The sequence below is a fragment of the Dipodomys merriami genome, unplaced genomic scaffold (genome assembly GCF_024711535.1).
Source record: "Dipodomys merriami isolate MVZ:Mamm:240054 unplaced genomic scaffold, mDipMer1.0.p SCAF_5, whole genome shotgun sequence".
NCBI classification, from domain to species: domain Eukaryota; kingdom Metazoa; phylum Chordata; class Mammalia; order Rodentia; family Heteromyidae; genus Dipodomys; species Dipodomys merriami.
The window spans coordinates 56,446,881-56,464,608 of record NW_027206068.1 but is presented as its reverse complement, the minus strand read 5'-3'; the positions used below and the strand labels follow the sequence as shown (position 1 = coordinate 56,464,608).

Here is a 17,728-nt window from a genome sequence, read left to right as displayed (position 1 = left end):
TCATAAAGAGAATAAAATGAGACAACTGGAGATGACTTGTATCTTTATTACCAAATTTTGTCTTAAGTTTAAGGTGACTGTGCCTTATAGACATGACCGTCTTTTTCTACACTCACTTTTAAAACAGATAAGTAGGGTTTCAAACCATGCCCAGGATTTTCATAGGGATTGTCTGCCTAGTACATACCATGATCCCAGATTCCCACAAGGAAAGCAGATATTGAACATAATACATGTCAATAGCATAAAGTTTAGGTATACCGAGTTCAATTGAGCAGGGAGCTGTCTCAAAATCCACATGCCAGTCTCCTCAGCCTTCCTGTGTTAACTTTTCTTTAATGTGTAGTTATATTTATATATAATTTGAAGCTTGTTATTAATGCAATAATCAGGATATTTTGAAGTGAGATTGTGTGAAATTTGTATATTAAAATAGGATGCTTAAGGAGTGTGTAATGACCTTAGTACAATTTGTAAGGAATCTTTAATTGCCTATTTTGTATTCAGACTTGACTTTAGCAGAAAGAATTTTTTTTTTTTAAGTTGGTCATGGGGCTTGAACTCTGGGCTTGGGCATGTCCTTGTGCTCTTCAGCTCAAGGCGAGTGCTCTACCTCTTGAGCCACAGCGCCACTTCCGGTTTTCTAGTGGTTTATTGGAGATAAGAGTCTCACATACTTTCCTGCCAAGGCTAGCTTTGAACTGTGATCCTCAGATCTCAGCCTCCTGAGTAGCTAGGATTACAGGCTTGAGCCACCAGCGCCCAGTGCAATAATATTTTTGTGAATTATAAGACAAGCTGTATGTTACAGCATTTAAAATCATTCCTGAAGATTCTACTGATAATATTTGAAGGTGCCTGAAATATATTTACAATTATCTTTGCATTGGCTGAGTGTGTTTGTTTTTTCTATTTTAACTTTCTGAGTTGCATGCTTCTTTATATGTACTTAAGAGGAAGATATTATTGGACATAAATCTGTCAGTTTTGGAAAAAAATAGTAATAGCAGTTTTTTACTCATAGACTGATAAAGTTATAACAAAGAAGACTAGATTTCTTATTTTTGGGGGGGAGTTTTTTTTTGGGGGGGGGTACGGTAGTGGGCCTGAACTCTGGGCCTGGGTGCTGTCCCTCAGCTCTTCAGCTCAAGGCTAGCGCTCTACCACTTGAGCCACATCACCACTTCCGGCTTTTTTTTCTGCTTATATGGTGCTGAGGAATCGAACTCATGGCCTCATGCATGCAAGTCAAGCGCTCTACCACTGAACCACCTTCCCAGCCCCCTAGATTTCTTTGTTAAAGTTAATAAAGCAAAGTAGATCTATTTTCCTTAAGTGTTACATATCCCATTTACCAATGAATATTATTTTGATAATAAGCTATTATTTTTAAAATTTAAGTGATCAAACCAATTAAGTATGTTGACATATTCATGAGGCTTAATTTTTTAAAAAAATACTAATTTTGTTTTAAATAATTTATATATGCTAAGGCATTTAAAATTTATAGGCATTAGAAATTTAGGTAATACATTACTGTAAAACTATAAGCTTCAGTTTATAGTAATATGATCTCTATAAATTACACAGCTATATAATTATACAGTTTGATTGTAAATTACTGTTTTATTAAATTATATCCCTTCATACCATTTTGGTCTTACTTGTAGGTCCCAATCTACCCATGGCTACAGTTGACATAAAAAATCCAGAAATAACAACAAATAGATTTTATGGTCCACAAGTCAACAACATCTCACATACCAAAGAAAAGAAGAAAGGAAAAGCTAAAAAGAAGAGATTAACCAAGGCTGATATTGGAACTCCAAGCAATTTTCAGTAAGATAGTTCTCTTGTTCTTTTATTATTTGAACAGGTCTTACTATACTTCCCATGTTGCTTTTATCTCTTGAGCCTCTCAAGTAGCTTAGGGTTACATTTGCCACTGTGTCTGGCCTTCACTTTTGATTTATCTTTCGCTCATTTTTTTTAACTGTTAGAAATTTTTGTTTTCTTTTGTAGCAATGTATATATTCATTACTTTTTGAAAACTATGGACTTTGTTGGACTTGTGTTTGTTTGGGGTTTTTTTGTGTTTGTTTGCTCGTAGATGTTCTGTGAATCTTTTAGTCTTTTTGAAACAAAATCTAGCTATGTAGTCCAGGCTGCCTCAAATTCTTGATTGTACTGCCCCAGCTTCCTAGTGCTAGAATTGTAAGCATGTGCCCCCATGCCCAACTTGTTCTATGGATTTTATGGCTTACTTTTTCACGCATCAAAAAAGAAACAAAGTTATTTATCCACCAAGTTGTTGAACATTATATATCACTATGATATATAAGTAGTATTTGAAAATTGCATTATCAAAAAGTATTGTCTTAAGGTAAAATAGACATTGGCTAAAGGTAAAACAAAGCCTGTGATATTATGTTTTAAAGATCCTGTATGAATTTTATTTTTCTATTCTAGGCACATTGGACATGTTGGTTGGGATCCAAATACAGGCTTTGATGTAAGTATCTTTTCAAGTACTATTCATTATTACCAAATTTTAGAAGGATAGTATGGTTTCCTTTAGATTTTTATTACCATTTTTTGGATTCTAATGTTTATGTGAATGTGCTTTGTGTTTATGTGTATATACTACTGATATTTGAAAATACAATATTGTTCTCTCTTTGCTATTGTCTAAAGTTTATAGTGAGTAAGTTAAATACTGTGTTTTGATAGCTTAAGAAGTGTTTTTTTTAATTATAATTAACTTCAATGGAGTACATCCAGATTATGTGAAAATAGTATAATTAAATTGGGAATATTCAGGTATATAATTAGTTAGAGCTTTTCTGTTTATTTTTTTTTGTCACTTGAGTCATTTGTTATTTTAGGCGAGGTACCAGTGGTTTACACCTATAACCCTAGCTACTTAGGAGACTGAGATCTGGAGGGTCATAGTTTGAAGCTAGCCCAAGCAGAAAAGTCCATGAGACTCCATTTCTAAAATAACCAGTAAAAAAATGGCCTGGAGGCAGAGCACAAGTGTTAAAGAGTACTAATCAAGCAAACAGGCTCAAAAACCATGAGGCTCTGAGTTCAAACTCTGGTACCAATCCCCTGTCCTTCCCCCCACAAAATTTTATTTTGTAGTATTATGAGAGCAAGCTAAGTAAAACAACAGGCAAAGAAAACCAACTAACAAACAAAAAAATTGGAATTTCAATAGTCTTACTTTTTTTTTCTTTTTCTTTTTTTGTACTGAGAGCCTCTAGCTCTTTTAGCTTGCTTGCCCAGCTAGTGTCCAACCACTTCAGACATAGAGCTAGCCCAGTTTTTTGCTGTTCATTTTAGAGATGGAACTACTTTAAAAACATCATTTGTGATTGGTATCAGCAAAACTTGTGGTTATATAATATAATGATAATTCTAAAAACATTTTATACCACTTTGTGTTACCTACTGGACAAGGAGGGATTTAAGGAAGTCTTTGTCTTCACATTTCCAAATTGATTTTTTTCTATGTGTTTATTCATGATAAGAAACAAATCTTATAAAGGCAGGGAAGGTATATCAGAGTTGTGAATGGGTTACTAGAAATCTAAATTAAAAACCCTCTATTTGTAAAGACAGGCAAACATGAAATAAAATAGAAAGTCTCTTTGGTTCTTATTTGTTTCAGGTTCTTTATAGAAATATTTATTATTTCCATTTAAAGGAAACGTTTTAAAAATTTATAAACAAAATCATTTCATGAGGACACAGATGAGTATTAAATGTCATGATTGAAATTATAACCAATTTTTTATAGTTAGCAGTTACTTTATCTGTTGTAGCTAAATAATTTGGATCCAGAGCTAAAGAATCTTTTCGATATGTGTGGAATCTCAGAGGCCCAACTTAAAGACAGAGAAACATCAAAAGTTATCTATGACTTTATTGAGAAAACAGGAGGTGTTGAAGCTGTTAAAAATGAACTCCGAAGGCAAGGTAACTTATTCTGATTGGTCACTTTCATATCTTTATTTTTCTCCTCTGAATTTTCTGAGATTAGCTCCTTTTTTGTGTATATTAGGAAAGTGATATTACTGATTTATGTACATCTGAGCTCCTGAGATGTTTCATAGCAGAGAGGGGTGTGTGTGTGTGTGTGTGTGTGTGTGTGTGTGTGTGTGTGTGTGTGTGTGTGTGTGTGTGTGTGTGTGTGTGTGTGTGTGTGTGTGTGTGTGTGTGTGTGTGTGTGTGTGTGTGTGTGTGTGTAGGGGTGTGTGTGTAGGGGTGTGTGTGTGTGTGTACATTCATGTGTACCCCTCCCTTTGCAGAATGCTTGAAATTATGGACAACTAATTGTGTGTGTGTGTGTGTGTGTGTGTGTGTGTACATTCATGTGTACCCCTCCCTTTGCAGAATGCTTGAAATTATGGACAACTAATTTTGCCCAGCATATTATATCTTGTATTATTCTGATAAAATTTTAAAACTTGACAAGGTTTATTTATTGCTTTTATTATTTTTTCATATTAAATTTGTGAAAATCTATGTAAAAATCTCCCAGCTATTCTAAAAAGTTATAATTGCCTATATATTTTGCCTAAGGAAACAGAAGCCATTAAAATTATTATAATTCAATAATAATTTAAATATAATCACTTTGTAATCACTAATATCAACGTTTTCATAATACAAACAAGATAAACTTTTTTTACTAATTTTGAAATACAAACTCTTTTAGTAAGTTAAAATTTTCTTTTGGTTGAGAGTACAAAAATTTCACTGTCTTTTAAGACATGAAATTTCACTTAAATCACCTCATGTTTTAATGTGTCTTAACAAGTATAACAGCACAAGGCAAATAAAATAGTTTTCAGCATGAAAGTCATCCCTTTGCTACCTTGATCTTTCAGGACTAATTTTCTTTTTAAATACCCATTACAGTGTAACAGCAAAATCATCAGATAATGTGTTCTTAAATTTTTCATTTTAATATATATATTTACCTTTTTGTTTTTCCCTGCTGATGTTTTGATTATGAATCATTCATTTACATATTTAGTAAACATTATTATTCCTAAACTAGTCTCAGGATATTTAGACAGTTGATCTTCTTAGAAGTCTTACAGTCCAGTGCAAGGTCATATTGCAGTTGTGGAAACAAGTGTTTCTTCCACTAGCATGATGCTCCATTTCCAAACTGTGGATTTTAAACAACACATTGTAGGCACAGCATAACATTATTTCTCTTTTTGAGCCTATATTCAGGCTTAAATTCCAGGCACTGCCCCTGAGCTTTTTTGCTCAAGGCTAGCGCTCTGCCGGTTGAGCCACAGCTCCACTACCATCTTTTTGAACCTAGGAATCTCACAATCTTTCCTGCCCAAGCTGGCTTCAAGCTATGATCCTCTAATCTCTGCATCCTAAGTAGCTAGGACAGGCATGAACCACCCTCCTTACTTCGCACCATTCTTTTTAATGCATTACTGGCATGCTGAGATGATGGAAAACCATTATGGTCTTAGAGAACCATAATGTATCTCTCAGAGCTAATTTTTTTTCCACTCTCATCACCTGTGCACACCATACCAGTGATTTTGAACATTTACAAGTAACTCTTGACCTTATTGCCATCTGTGCCTCTGCATTCTCACCTTCATGGCTGTAACCAATAATGAAGAATATCAACTAAATTGAGTTTTTAAAAGCATTTATTAAACTGTTTCTTATTTTACGTGTTTTAAAAACAGGCAGGTTTTTCTTAATTTAGTTTCTCTAAAATAAGAAATCTTAGACATTGAAAAACATACTTTGAGAACAGAATATAAAAACAGTTTATTATATTCAATAACTTGAATTTCAATGCAGAACTTGTTTTAAAAAAGAATGGTTTTATGTAAGATGGATTTCTAATGGAATAATAAAAAGATTAACAATTTATTAAAATTTTTGTGAGTGAAACATAATTTAATATTCATAAATATAAAGAAGAGAAGCTAATTAAGTTGTCTTGAAAATACATTTTGTAAAACTGACTGAAGGAAATCTCTTGATACTTATTTTATAAAGCCTGTAGTCATGATTGATAAAACAGCTAGACTTGTGATTTGGTTTGTATAGTTGTTTAAAGTTCATTAACTCATAGTATGTGTTCTATAGGTCCACCACAGTGGAGTGGTATGTATATTGAAGATTGAGTATGTGCTTTATATGATGCATGCTGTGCTGTGTTGATTTTTCAGAAAATGTAGTTTATATATTCTGCCTCTCTATATAGTGGCAGTGAAATTTTCAGCTCTAATCTCAAACTAATGGTTAGGATACACTTAAAAATTAAAGAATATTTCTATATTATTCAGAGTTTAGTACTTTATCTAGAAACTTACTGCAATTTTCTAGTTTTATGTAACAACACTTCTTGGCCAGAAATAACCTGTTGTTTTAATTACTACTAATTATACTTACTACTTTGTGATTGCTTTTCATATTTGGCATTTTTTTCTATAACCTGTACAGAATTTACATTTTTATATTAACTTGGGTGAGAGAAGACAATTAACAAAAATAAGCACAGCATTTTATAAATGTTTACTCAGGGACTTGTCAGCATTTCCATAAACTTAAATTTTTATTAGATAATTTTTTTTGCTTGTTTTAACTTCATGAAAGTACATGGGATCAGTTGTTTCTGAATTCTATGATTCTGTATTTATTTGTTTTAAGTAATTTTTTGAGATAGGATCTCACTGTAAAGCCCAGGCTGACCTAGACTTTGTACCTCACACTGAACTAGATGTTGTGATCCTCCTGCCTTTGTCTCCTGAGTGCTAAAATTGAGGATATGTACCATGGGCCCTAGCAGTCTTACAGTACTCTTAATATTATTGTTGATTAATGCGTGGCTATTTTTAAGTATATCAACCTTTTTGGTATGATACTTCAAGACAAGGGATTTTTTTAATATAAATTTTGTCCTTTAATTTTTTGATAAAAGGAACAATTTTCTTTTGTGGTAAGTTTTATTTCATGCTTTCCACTGTATTCCACAACTGTGTTTATTACAGCATTATTTACCATAGCTAAGATATGGAACCAACCCAGATGCCCCTCAGTAGATGAATGAATCAAGAAAATGTGGTATATATACACAATGGAATTCTATGCCTCCATCAAAAAGAATGACATTGCCCCGTTTGTTAGGAAATGGAAAGACTTGGGAAAAATTATATTAAGTGAAGTAAGCCAAGCCCAAAGAAACATAGGTCACATGGTTTCCCTTATTTGCAATAATTAGTGTATGTCTGAGTCAAGCAGAAAAGGTCAGATAAGTTGATATAGGGGAATGAATCCCAAGATAAGTAGTCAAATGTTTTTTTTTCTTTGATGCAATTGTTTCTAACATATTTATAAGGTGATTTCTATGTTGCTTTGGATGTCCCTCCCCCACGGTATAACCCCTGTTTTCACTGTATTTGATGTTGGTATAATTTGTGGAGGGGTAGGGCAAAAACAAATCATTTAACTAGGGATACAGGTGGACCCATTGCAACAATGAGATGTACAAGTTGTTATGTCGAAAAACGAACTTTACAACTTTGGTGGGAGCTGTGGGGGGAGTATGGGAAGGGATGGGAAGGGGAAACAAAGTAGAGGCAACAATGCTTGATAAGAAATGTACTCATTATCTTGCCCATGGAATTGTAACTCCTCTGTATGGTATTCTCACAATAAAAAATAAATAATAAAAATTAAAAAAATGAAAAGTTGTGGTCTTCATGGTAACTTAAGAGTTTTGAAAATCTGTATCAGAACTTCTTGTACTTATTTATACTGTCTTGAAAGATACTTTTGGGCATGTAAATCTAACTGCCATCTTTCTCATCATAATTTTTTTCCATTTTACCTTGAGATATACAACTTTTTGGCATACTTTGCTTTTTATGTTGATATAATACAGTCTATAAATAGTGAATATTGTTAAGGAGTTTTTTTTCATTTAAAGAAATCACTTTTCATAAAAATAGAAGTGATGGGTTTGTACTGCACTAAAACTGGGTGTCAGTTTGTTCATTATAAATGAAGACTCCCCTACTCTTTTTTGGGGGGTGGGGGGGTCTGGTCGTGGGGCTTGAACTCTGGGCCTGAGCACTGTCCCTCAGCTCTTCAGCTCAAGGCTAGCGCTCTACCACTTGAGCCACAGCACCACTTCCAGCTTTTTTCTTTTTGCTATGTGGTGCTGAGGAATAGAACCCAGGGCCTCAGGCAGGCAAGGCAAGTGCTCTACCACTGAGCCACCTTCCCAGCCCTCCCCTACTCTTGAGCAGTGATTTTTAGACTTTAAAGGAGTGTACCTGGATCCCAGTATATAAATTGAATGCATTTTCAAAAGAGCTTTAATTTAAAAGTTCTTAGTGGAACCATGAGAAATAATTGGTTATTTAGCCAGGCACCTGTGCCTCATGCTTGTAATCCTAACTACTCAGGAGGCTGAGATCTGAGGATCGCAATTCAAAACCAGCCCAAGCAGGAAAGTCCCTGTGAGGCTCTTAGCTCTAATAAACCACCAGGAAACAGGAAGTGGCACTGTGTCTTAAGTGGTAGAACGCTTGGCTTGAGCTGAAGAGCTCAGGGACAGCACCTAGGCCAAGAGTTCAAGCCCCATGGCCAACAAAAATAAGTGCCAACATAGATAGATACTATTACCATTTGAAATGCAAACTTTGTAGTTTCTTATTCAGGAATGTGCATAGTACTATACACCTATATCATTTCCTACCTTACTTGCAATTTGGTTGAAAATGCATTAGAAAAGTACTATGCTTTTAGCAAGTGTGAGGACAGCTTTAAAACAAAACTAGTCTTGGCATCAGGAGCGGCCTAGCACCCAGACACAGGGAATAGCCCAGTGCACATCCATCTCAGACCCAAGTCTAACCTTTCCGATCCCTGCTGCAGATCTTATTGAGCTCCCTCCAACTGGTTTGGGGCTAAGCACACGCATAGGTGTTTGCTGGCCTGGGGACCCAGTGTGGGCTAGGTTACTCTATGTGAACTAATCCAAGGCAAGTAAGGGCTGCCATTTGTCAGGAGTAAACAGATCAAGCCACGACCATCGCCCTGACCATTTCTGAACCCTGCCTAAATCACAACAAAAGATTACAAGATTCATGAGCAATCAAGACAACAAACCAAATCAAATAGCCAGTAACACTCCAGGGAAGGACTCCAATGAGAATGAAGTGATGGAAGACAAAAGAACCATTAAAGAAACGATGACAGAATTGGTCAATAAAATAAAAGGGGAGATGCAGAAATAACTTCAAGAGGATAAAGAAGAGATGACAAAGAAAATCCAAGACTCCCAGAAAGATTTATAGAGAAAATAGACATGCTATACACTGCATTAAAAGATGAAACGGATTCTATGAGAAGTGAGCTGGGAACTGTATCAGGTTCAGATTCCACAGTGCAGACAGCAGTGGAATCTATAGTTAACAGAATAAGTAAAATGGAAAATAGAACTTCAGAAGTCGAGGATAAAACAGAGTAGCTAGAATAAAAACTCAAAAGTATGGAAAAAACATTGAGAACCTACCAAAGAGAAGTCCAGGAATTGGCAGACTCAGTTAAGAAATCAAATCTGTGTAAACCTTGGGATAGATGAGGGGGAAGAATTTAATAGTAGAGGCATCAAAAATCTATTCAGTGAAATAATAGCTGAGAACTTCCCCACTCTTTTATGAATGTTTGTTTGTTTATTTTTTTATTGTGAAAATACCATTCAGAGGGGTTACAATTACATGGGCAAGATAATGAGTACATTTCTTATCAAGCATTGTTGCCTTCTCCTTTGTTTCCCCTTCCCATCTTCCCCCTAACCCCCTGTTTATTTTTGTTGGTCATGGGGCTTGAACTCCGGGCCTGGGTGCTGTCCCTCAGCTTTTCAGCTCAAGGCAATCACTCTGCCACCTGAGCCACAGCTCCACTTCCTTCCCCACTCTTAGAAGAGAAAACCTTACCTGCTTAACAGAAGCATGTAGAACTCTCAGTACACTGGGTCCAAGAAGAAACACTTCTAGTGAAAACATTAGACATGAATAGCAAGGAACAAAATGCTGCAAAATTAAAGAAGGAGCTATATTATAATGGAAAGAAAATCAGAGTCACTGCAGACTTCTCCACACAAACTCTCAACACAAGGAGCGCCTGGAATGATAAAATCCAACCAATGATCCAATCCAATGAGTACATTCTGTTTGGTGGTGGTGGTTGTTGTTTTTGTCCATCATGGGGCTGAACTCTGGTCCTGGGTGCTGGCCCTCAGCTCTTCAGCTCAAGGCTAGTGCTCTACCACTTGAACCATACATAGCACCACTTTGGGCTTTTTCTGCTTATGTGGTGCTGAGGAATCAAACCCAGGGCCTCATGGATGCAAGGCAAGCATTTTACCCTGGAGCCACCTTCCAGCCCGTTTTGGGTTATTTTTTAAATGATTAAAGCTTCCACTAGTTAGGATATACATCTTTTAGTATAAACTAAGTTATAATAGGAAGCAGCCCTGTTACAAAAAGAAGAAGAAACACAGTCCCAAAAATAGGGTCTTTCTTCACAAAAAAGGAAAAAGGAAAAACTGAATGAACTTTAGGTTTAACACCCAGACAGAACTGTAGTATATACCTTGAGCATAAATCATAGGAATGCCCTATTGTGATGTCCTACCTGCCACTTCTAGCCGTATATTAGTAGCAATTTGAAAATGTATATGACTAAAGACAATAACCATGTGAGTTTGTGTAGTTTGTGTCTTTCTGTATGTTTCAGTTAATGTTCCTGATTATGTTTGGTTATAAATTTTGTAGTATGTCCATAATTTGTCCAAATGAAATCGAAACTATCATTATATTCACTTTAGAAGTAGGCATCTAAGCTTATTGTTTAAAATCAAGGTGGGTACTTACAACTGAGTAGGTGACGAGGAATATTCTTAGTATCAGACTACACTTCATATAGGTAGACACAAATAGCTATTAGATTACAAAATTTCTCATAAAATAGTTTGTTTTTCTGTCAGTCTTTAAATGAATAGAGAAATAATGAAGTATGTTACTTGTGAATGTTGATAAAATCATAAATGCGATAAAATACAATTTAATACTTAAATATTGTATTCTGATATATTTTGATGTTGCTGTACTTTGGAATTTATCTAATAAATTTTTCTTTACACTGAATAGTAATTGAAATATTATTATTGGGATAAAAGTTATTTTTATTAATAACTTTAGCTTATAAATGTCTCAATTTGTTAATAATCAGTTCAGATTTCCTAAGTAAATAGAACAACCTTCCTTAATACCATTGCTTTACATAATGAAGGTTTTTTGGGTTTTTTTTTTTTTTTTTTTTTGGTCGGTCCTGGGGCTTGAATTCTGGGCCTGGGCACTGTCTCTCAGCTCTTCAGCTCAAGGCTAGCCCTTGAGCCACAGTGCCACTTCTGGCTTTTTCTGTTTATGTGGTGCTGAGGAATCAAACCCAGGGCCTTATGCATGCAAGGCAAGCACTCTACCACTGAGCCACCTTCCCAGGTGTACATTTAAAAGTGCTATGTTTTTATTTTTTATTTCACCAGTTCCTGGTGAAATATTGTAATCCTAGCTACTTAGAGGCTGAGATCTGAGGAGCAATTCAAAGTCAGCCCAGGCAGGAAACTCTGTAAGACATCGCCAATAAACTACACAGAAAAAGCCAGAAGTGGCACTGTGGCTCAAGTGGTACAGCACAAGCTTTGAGCGCAGAGAAGCTCAGGGACAGCGCCCAGGCCCTGAGTTCAAGCCCCAGGTCCGACAAAACAGAAAAAAATGAATATTTCAAAGAAAATTTTAAGATACCCTCTGCTCAAATGTTTGTAAAGTAAAAATGCAAATGTGAAACCTTTGGTATTTTTGTATCATATATATTAACGTGTATTGTCTTATTAATATGTTGTTTGTGAGGGGGGAAAACATGATCTTTTTTTTTTCTTGTTTTCAGCACCACCACCACCACCACCATCAAGAGGAGGCCCTCCACCCCCTCCACCCCCTCCACACAGCTCAGGTCCTCCTCCTCCTCCTGCCCGGGGAAGAGGTGCTCCTCCCCCACCACCATCAAGAGCTCCCACAGCTGCACCTCCACCACCGCCTCCGTCCAGGCCTGGTGTGGGAGTCCCTCCACCCCCACCAAACAGGATGTACCCTCCTCCACCTCCAGCTCTTCCTTCTTCAGCACCTTCAGGGCCTCCACCACCACCTCCACCCATGACAGTGTCAGTGTCAGCATCAGTGGCACCACCCCCACCGCCTCCGCCTCCGCCTCCACCCGGGCCACCACCGCCCCCTGGCCTCCCTCCTGATGGGGACCATCAAGTTCCATCTCCCGCAGGAAACAAAGCAGCTCTTTTAGATCAAATTAGAGAAGGCGCTCAGCTGAAGAAGGTGGGGCAGAACAGCCGACCGGTGTCCTGCTCCGGGAGGGATGCACTATTAGACCAGATACGGCAGGGCATTCAACTGAAATCTGTAAGTAAGATGCCGGTAAATGATCTTGAGATCATTTAACATCATTGGATTCTTAAGGTCTTTTTATTTTTTCACTGAAGAAAGACATGTTTTGAATTTATCTTTTTACCTTAGGCTATTTATCTTTGTTTCAACCTTGTAGACTTTTTTAATATAAACAATGATACACCGAATTTTAGTTGAGTTTTGTTTCTTTCTGGCTTTTTGTTTTGGTGGTGGTACTGGGGTTTTGGACTCTGCTTGTAGCACTTGGTAGGCAGATACTTTGTCACCTAAGTTATACCTTGAGCCCTTTTTACTTTGTTATTTTTTTGTAGAAGTCTAGCACTTGTTCCTGGGTTAGCCTTAGACTGTTATCCTCCTACATATACCTCTCCTGTAGCTGTAATGAACAGAGATGTACAACCTGGCCTGGCCTTTGAATTAGAATCTTACTATATGCTGAGTCTTGCTGGTGCTAGCCTGAAACCACGCTCCTTAGTAGCTGGTTATTTTATATGTGAACCATCACACAGCAGTTTAGATAAATGCCTGTAGATGTGTAACCCACATTTCTGTATCAAGGTGTAGACAATCTACAGTTTCTGTATTCTAAAATTTAGAGTAGTAAAAACACCAGACTCCAGAAAATTCAGAGTTCTAATAGAATTCTTTTTCTTTTTTCTGTTACTGGAATTTAAACTGAAGGCTTCATACTTGCTATACTGGTGTTCTATGTTCTATCACTTGAAACATAGCTCCATTGGACATTTTTGCTGGTTAATTGGAGATGAATAGGATTTTCTTCCCAGTCTGGCTTCAAACCACGAGCCTCCAATTTCTCAGCCTCCAAGTAGCTAGCCAACACCCAGCACTAATAGAATTCTTGAGAGTAAAAGCTGATAATTCTGAATTCTCTGAATTGGACAAGATGGTCATTTGAAACAATACATACTTTAATAATAGAGGTGAAAAACTTTTTTAAAAGACCAGATAGCATATGTTTATATGTATATGTGTTTATAAAATTATATTCTGCAATAAAGTAGTCTCAAGGTTTACCAGGCTAACACCTTAGAGACTAGAATGAATAGAAGTAGTCCAGCCATAAGAGCTAATATTTTTCAGGAAAGATATTTCTGTATAACTTGTTTTGCAAATGTATCGATGGCTTAACATATTATGAAATAAAGGAAATCAGATCTCAATAATTCTTCTAAGACAGCAGTTGTTTTTTTTTTCTTAATTTAATCCTGTTTTAGGCTTGCACATTTGCTTTCTTTTTAATTTTCTCCTGTTATTCTAAAAAGACAGTATTTTGATGACAAAGATTCTTTGCTAAGGATGTATAGTTGAGCTTTGCTAATTTTCTTGTTCAAGGTGTCTGATGGCCAAGAGTCTACGCCACCAACGCCTGCACCCACTTCAGGAATTGTGGGTGCCTTGATGGAAGTGATGCAGAAGAGGAGCAAAGCCATTCACTCCTCAGGTATGAGGGACGCATGCATGGCACGCGCGTGCGCACTCACACCAGCCCTTAGGTCTTGAACTCCTAGCCTCATGCTGTAACACAGCTTCCGTTCACAACTGGCACTCTTCCAGTGTAACCACATCTCCAAGCCTAGCTTTTTGCAGGTTAATTGGAATTTTGTGTACTTGTTTGCCCAGGGTTCCTTTCAGTCCTCGTTTTCAGATCTCGCCTCCTGAGTAACTAGAATGGTAGGCATGAACCACTAACACCCAGAATAAAATTGATTATTTGAAGTTCTCTTTTTCTTTAATTTTTTTATGACTATCTTTGTTACTATTTTCTCTGCTGTGGGACATATTTAACCAAATTGCTGCCCCTAAGAATAGTCTATTTGTTCTATAACAAAAAATACTGATAGAATCTCTGGCCAGGGCTGGGAAGGTGGCTCAGTGGTAGAGCACTTGCCTTGCATGCCTGAGGCCCTGGGTTCGATTCCTCAGCACCACATAAGCAAAAAGAAAAAAGCCGGTAGTGGCGCTGTGGCTCAAGTGGTAGAGTGCTAGCCTTGAACTGAAGAGCTAAGGGACAGCACCCAGGCCCAGAGTTCAGGCCCCACAACCGGACCCCCCAAAAAAAAAAAAAAGAATCTCTGGCCAGCAACCTGAACCTTGAACTCAGAATATGGCACTGTCCTTAGCTTTTCCAAGGCTAGCACTTTACTACTTGAGCCTCAGCTCAAAAAGTATAGCTTTTGAGTAATTAAAGAGTCTTATAAATTTTCCTAAGCCAGCTTTGAACCACTTTCCTCAAATTTCAACCTCTTGAGTAGCTAGGAATACAGGTGTGAGCTGCCAGTACCCCGCAATAAATATACATTAATTATTTGTCTTGGTAATTTTCTTCCAGATGAGGATGATGAAGAAGATGATGAAGAAGATTTTGAGGATGATGATGAATGGGAAGACTGATCTATATATATATATTATATATATATATATATATATACATACATATATATATATTTTTACGGTGAAATACTAAACACTACTTTCTGTCTATGGATTCTGTAAAATTATCATGTAAATGTTCTACCAATTTGCTGTATATTTTTGTTGCCTTTTTGCTTTTTTTTAATTAATCTGTGCAATACCTCATTTAATCTGTAAAGGTTTGTCATAATCTCCTCCCTGTTATTGTTGCAAGTTTACACCAGAATGCTCACTTATTGTGAATATTTTTCATTCCATCAACAGAGGAGTTTAAATATTATATGTGAGACTGACAATAAACCTTAATGTAATTTAGTTATAATGCCAGAAGGAAAACACTATTTTCATACCCTCCTTTTTCTGTACCTAAATTTTCTTATTAAAATCTAGTATAGCACTACATTCTTTTTAAGGTGATGTAAACTTCAATTTCTTTAGCCCCGTCATTTTGAATACAATGCTACATATGAATGTTGAAGCTGATACATTGCACAGTTCTCTAGGTATCACTACACTGCAGTTTTTCAAATTTTAGCAATATTCTCTGCATAAAATCACTACGAAAATACTAATGGAGAAGAATGGTACACTCTTCTTAATCATAATGCCCGTCATGTTTCAGCAGTGGTATTTGTAGGCTGAAATCATAGGAACCCTCACATACCTGTAATTGAGGTTATTTTTTATGCTATAGCAAATGTGGCAGGCCCCTTTTGGCAAAAAGTTGAAATATATTTTTGGTATTCTGAAAACTTATTTAATTGGAGTTTTGCAGGTTTGGGAATAGTTTCCTGCTTCATAGCCAATATGGTTACTTCAGTGTTGGATTAAAAATGTTAGCAAAACATTATTTTAATAATATGGAAATAAATGCTTTTATTTTACAGTTTGTAAAGCTTGAGGTACTCAGAAATACCAACCATAGAGAAAAATATGTTGGCAAAGGTATACACTATATAAATAATTTTTGTTTGGGTAATTTCTCAAGAATTTTGTCAAATATCAGGTGAGGTATTACATTTTTATTGAAAGATTAATGGTCCCAATGTCAAAGTTATTGGAACACATAACATTTTAGTAGATTTTTTTAAAATAAAATTTTACAACCTACCCATTTGTTATGCATACTATATGGTGTGTTAAAATTAGGGTTTCCTTGTCTTTACAGTGCACTAATCTGCCTAATGGTGATTGTCTGATATTTATAGTGCTAATTATCACATCTACCTACTTTTAGTTTGAGGTAGAAAATTATCTGATTTAAATACAGACATATTTTTCTCACATTGAGTCATATGCAGAATGTAGCTTCAAATGTATTTCATTATTATAGTCACACTATCCAACTAAAAAATATGCTATATAGAATTGTACCGACCAAAACCCAAGTATTGGCATGATCTTGACAGGCTGGACCTGCAAGATGTGGCTTGAATTTTAACCAGTTTATCACATAATCTCAAGTGATCATACATCTAGTTATCATAAAAAAATAATTTAAAAGGTTTAGTTACTGAAGGAAGTGGTACAGTAAAATAGTTTTAAGTTATTCAAGGAATGTTACCTTCCTTGAAAGAGTAATTTAAGCACATGGGAAAGATTCTAGATTTTTGTTTCCTGTAAAAACAGTGCTCTTTGCTGCTAAAAACTATTTTCCGCGTATTGTCACCTTTATTGTGGCTTGAGCTCAGTGACTCCTGTGTGGATGAGGCTGGACAAATACTAATCAGTAAAATTAGGAGTGTGTGCTCATGATGATAGGACATCATAATTACTTTAAATAACATTGAACTACTTTTCTATGTCACATTATACAAGATGTCTAAAATTTCCTACAGTGTCTTTAAGATAATGCCAATTTAAAATGTCTCTTCACTTACGGCCAAGGATTCAGGATTTTCCAGCTAACTTTGGGATTTATCAGATGCTTCTCTGTGGACAGGATGTCAGTTCTTTGAGTTGGAAACCCCACTTATAATATTTATTGCCAAAGATAATTGAATTTGTTCTTTTTCCTCAAAGTAGAAAACATGTGTTAGTGCACAGTCTAAATTACTGTTAGTTGGAGCACAGTAGCTCTGGGCTTCAGTCCAGGCATGAAGACTAAAGCGCTTTAGCAAGTAAGATGTAAGGTTGCATGTTCCAGTCCTCCACTGCCTTGCACTCGGGGTGGCATCATACCTGTGCTTTGTCTGAAAGCCTCCCACATATACTCCAGCTAAATGATTGTCTGGTAGCCTTTGCATTTAACAGACTAGCATGAGGCCTTTTCTATCTAAATGCTACGTGATAGACAATTTTAGCTAGCCACATATTGTATGTATGAGATTCATAAAGATTTTCAATCATTTCCATTTATCAACTGAAATTTTGTTTAGTATGTGAATTTTTTTTGAAATGTATAGTGAATAGGATGATGCACTGGTGGCAATTCATCATAGAGCATAATAAAATTAATTTGACCCAAATAGTACAAAATAGTGTGTTTTTATTTATTTGTTGAGAGAGAAAAATAAGTTTACAAACTTAAATTGTAGAATATAGCAAGAAGTCCACAGCATGGAGTTTCCAATAGACTGTCTGCCCTGAGAGTTAGGTGTGCCATTGAATACACATGGTAAGCAAAGAATGTTACACCCCGTTCTATTGGGAAGTAGAACAGCTGCTCAGCAGCTCCTGGGAAGCCACTGCTGGTGTGGGACACTCACACTGCAAGGTCAAACTGAAGCTCCTCCTTCACAAACCAGAAA

The 17,728-nt window shown here is 36.2% G+C and overlaps 1 protein-coding gene across 2 annotated transcripts in view; it reads left to right on the top strand.

Annotated features, from left to right (window-relative positions):
* Positions 1-17,446, top strand: part of Wasl (WASP like actin nucleation promoting factor) — a 48,165-nt gene extending 30,719 nt beyond the window's left edge. Inside the window, exons 6-12 of one of the 2 annotated variants that reach the window (XM_069996669.1) lie at positions 1,671-1,839; positions 2,470-2,512; positions 3,828-3,981; positions 6,142-6,159; positions 12,013-12,539; positions 13,899-14,007; positions 14,896-17,446. In XM_069996669.1, the coding sequence (XP_069852770.1) occupies positions 1,671-1,839; positions 2,470-2,512; positions 3,828-3,981; positions 6,142-6,159; positions 12,013-12,539; positions 13,899-14,007; positions 14,896-14,957 (1,082 nt within the window). In that variant the 3' untranslated portion in view covers positions 14,958-17,446. The remainder of the gene's footprint in view (positions 1-1,670; positions 1,840-2,469; positions 2,513-3,827; positions 3,982-6,141; positions 6,160-12,012; positions 12,540-13,898; positions 14,008-14,895) is intronic. The other variant, XM_069996670.1, reaches the window with a different exon arrangement.
* The last annotated feature ends 282 nt before the right edge of the window (positions 17,447-17,728 follow it).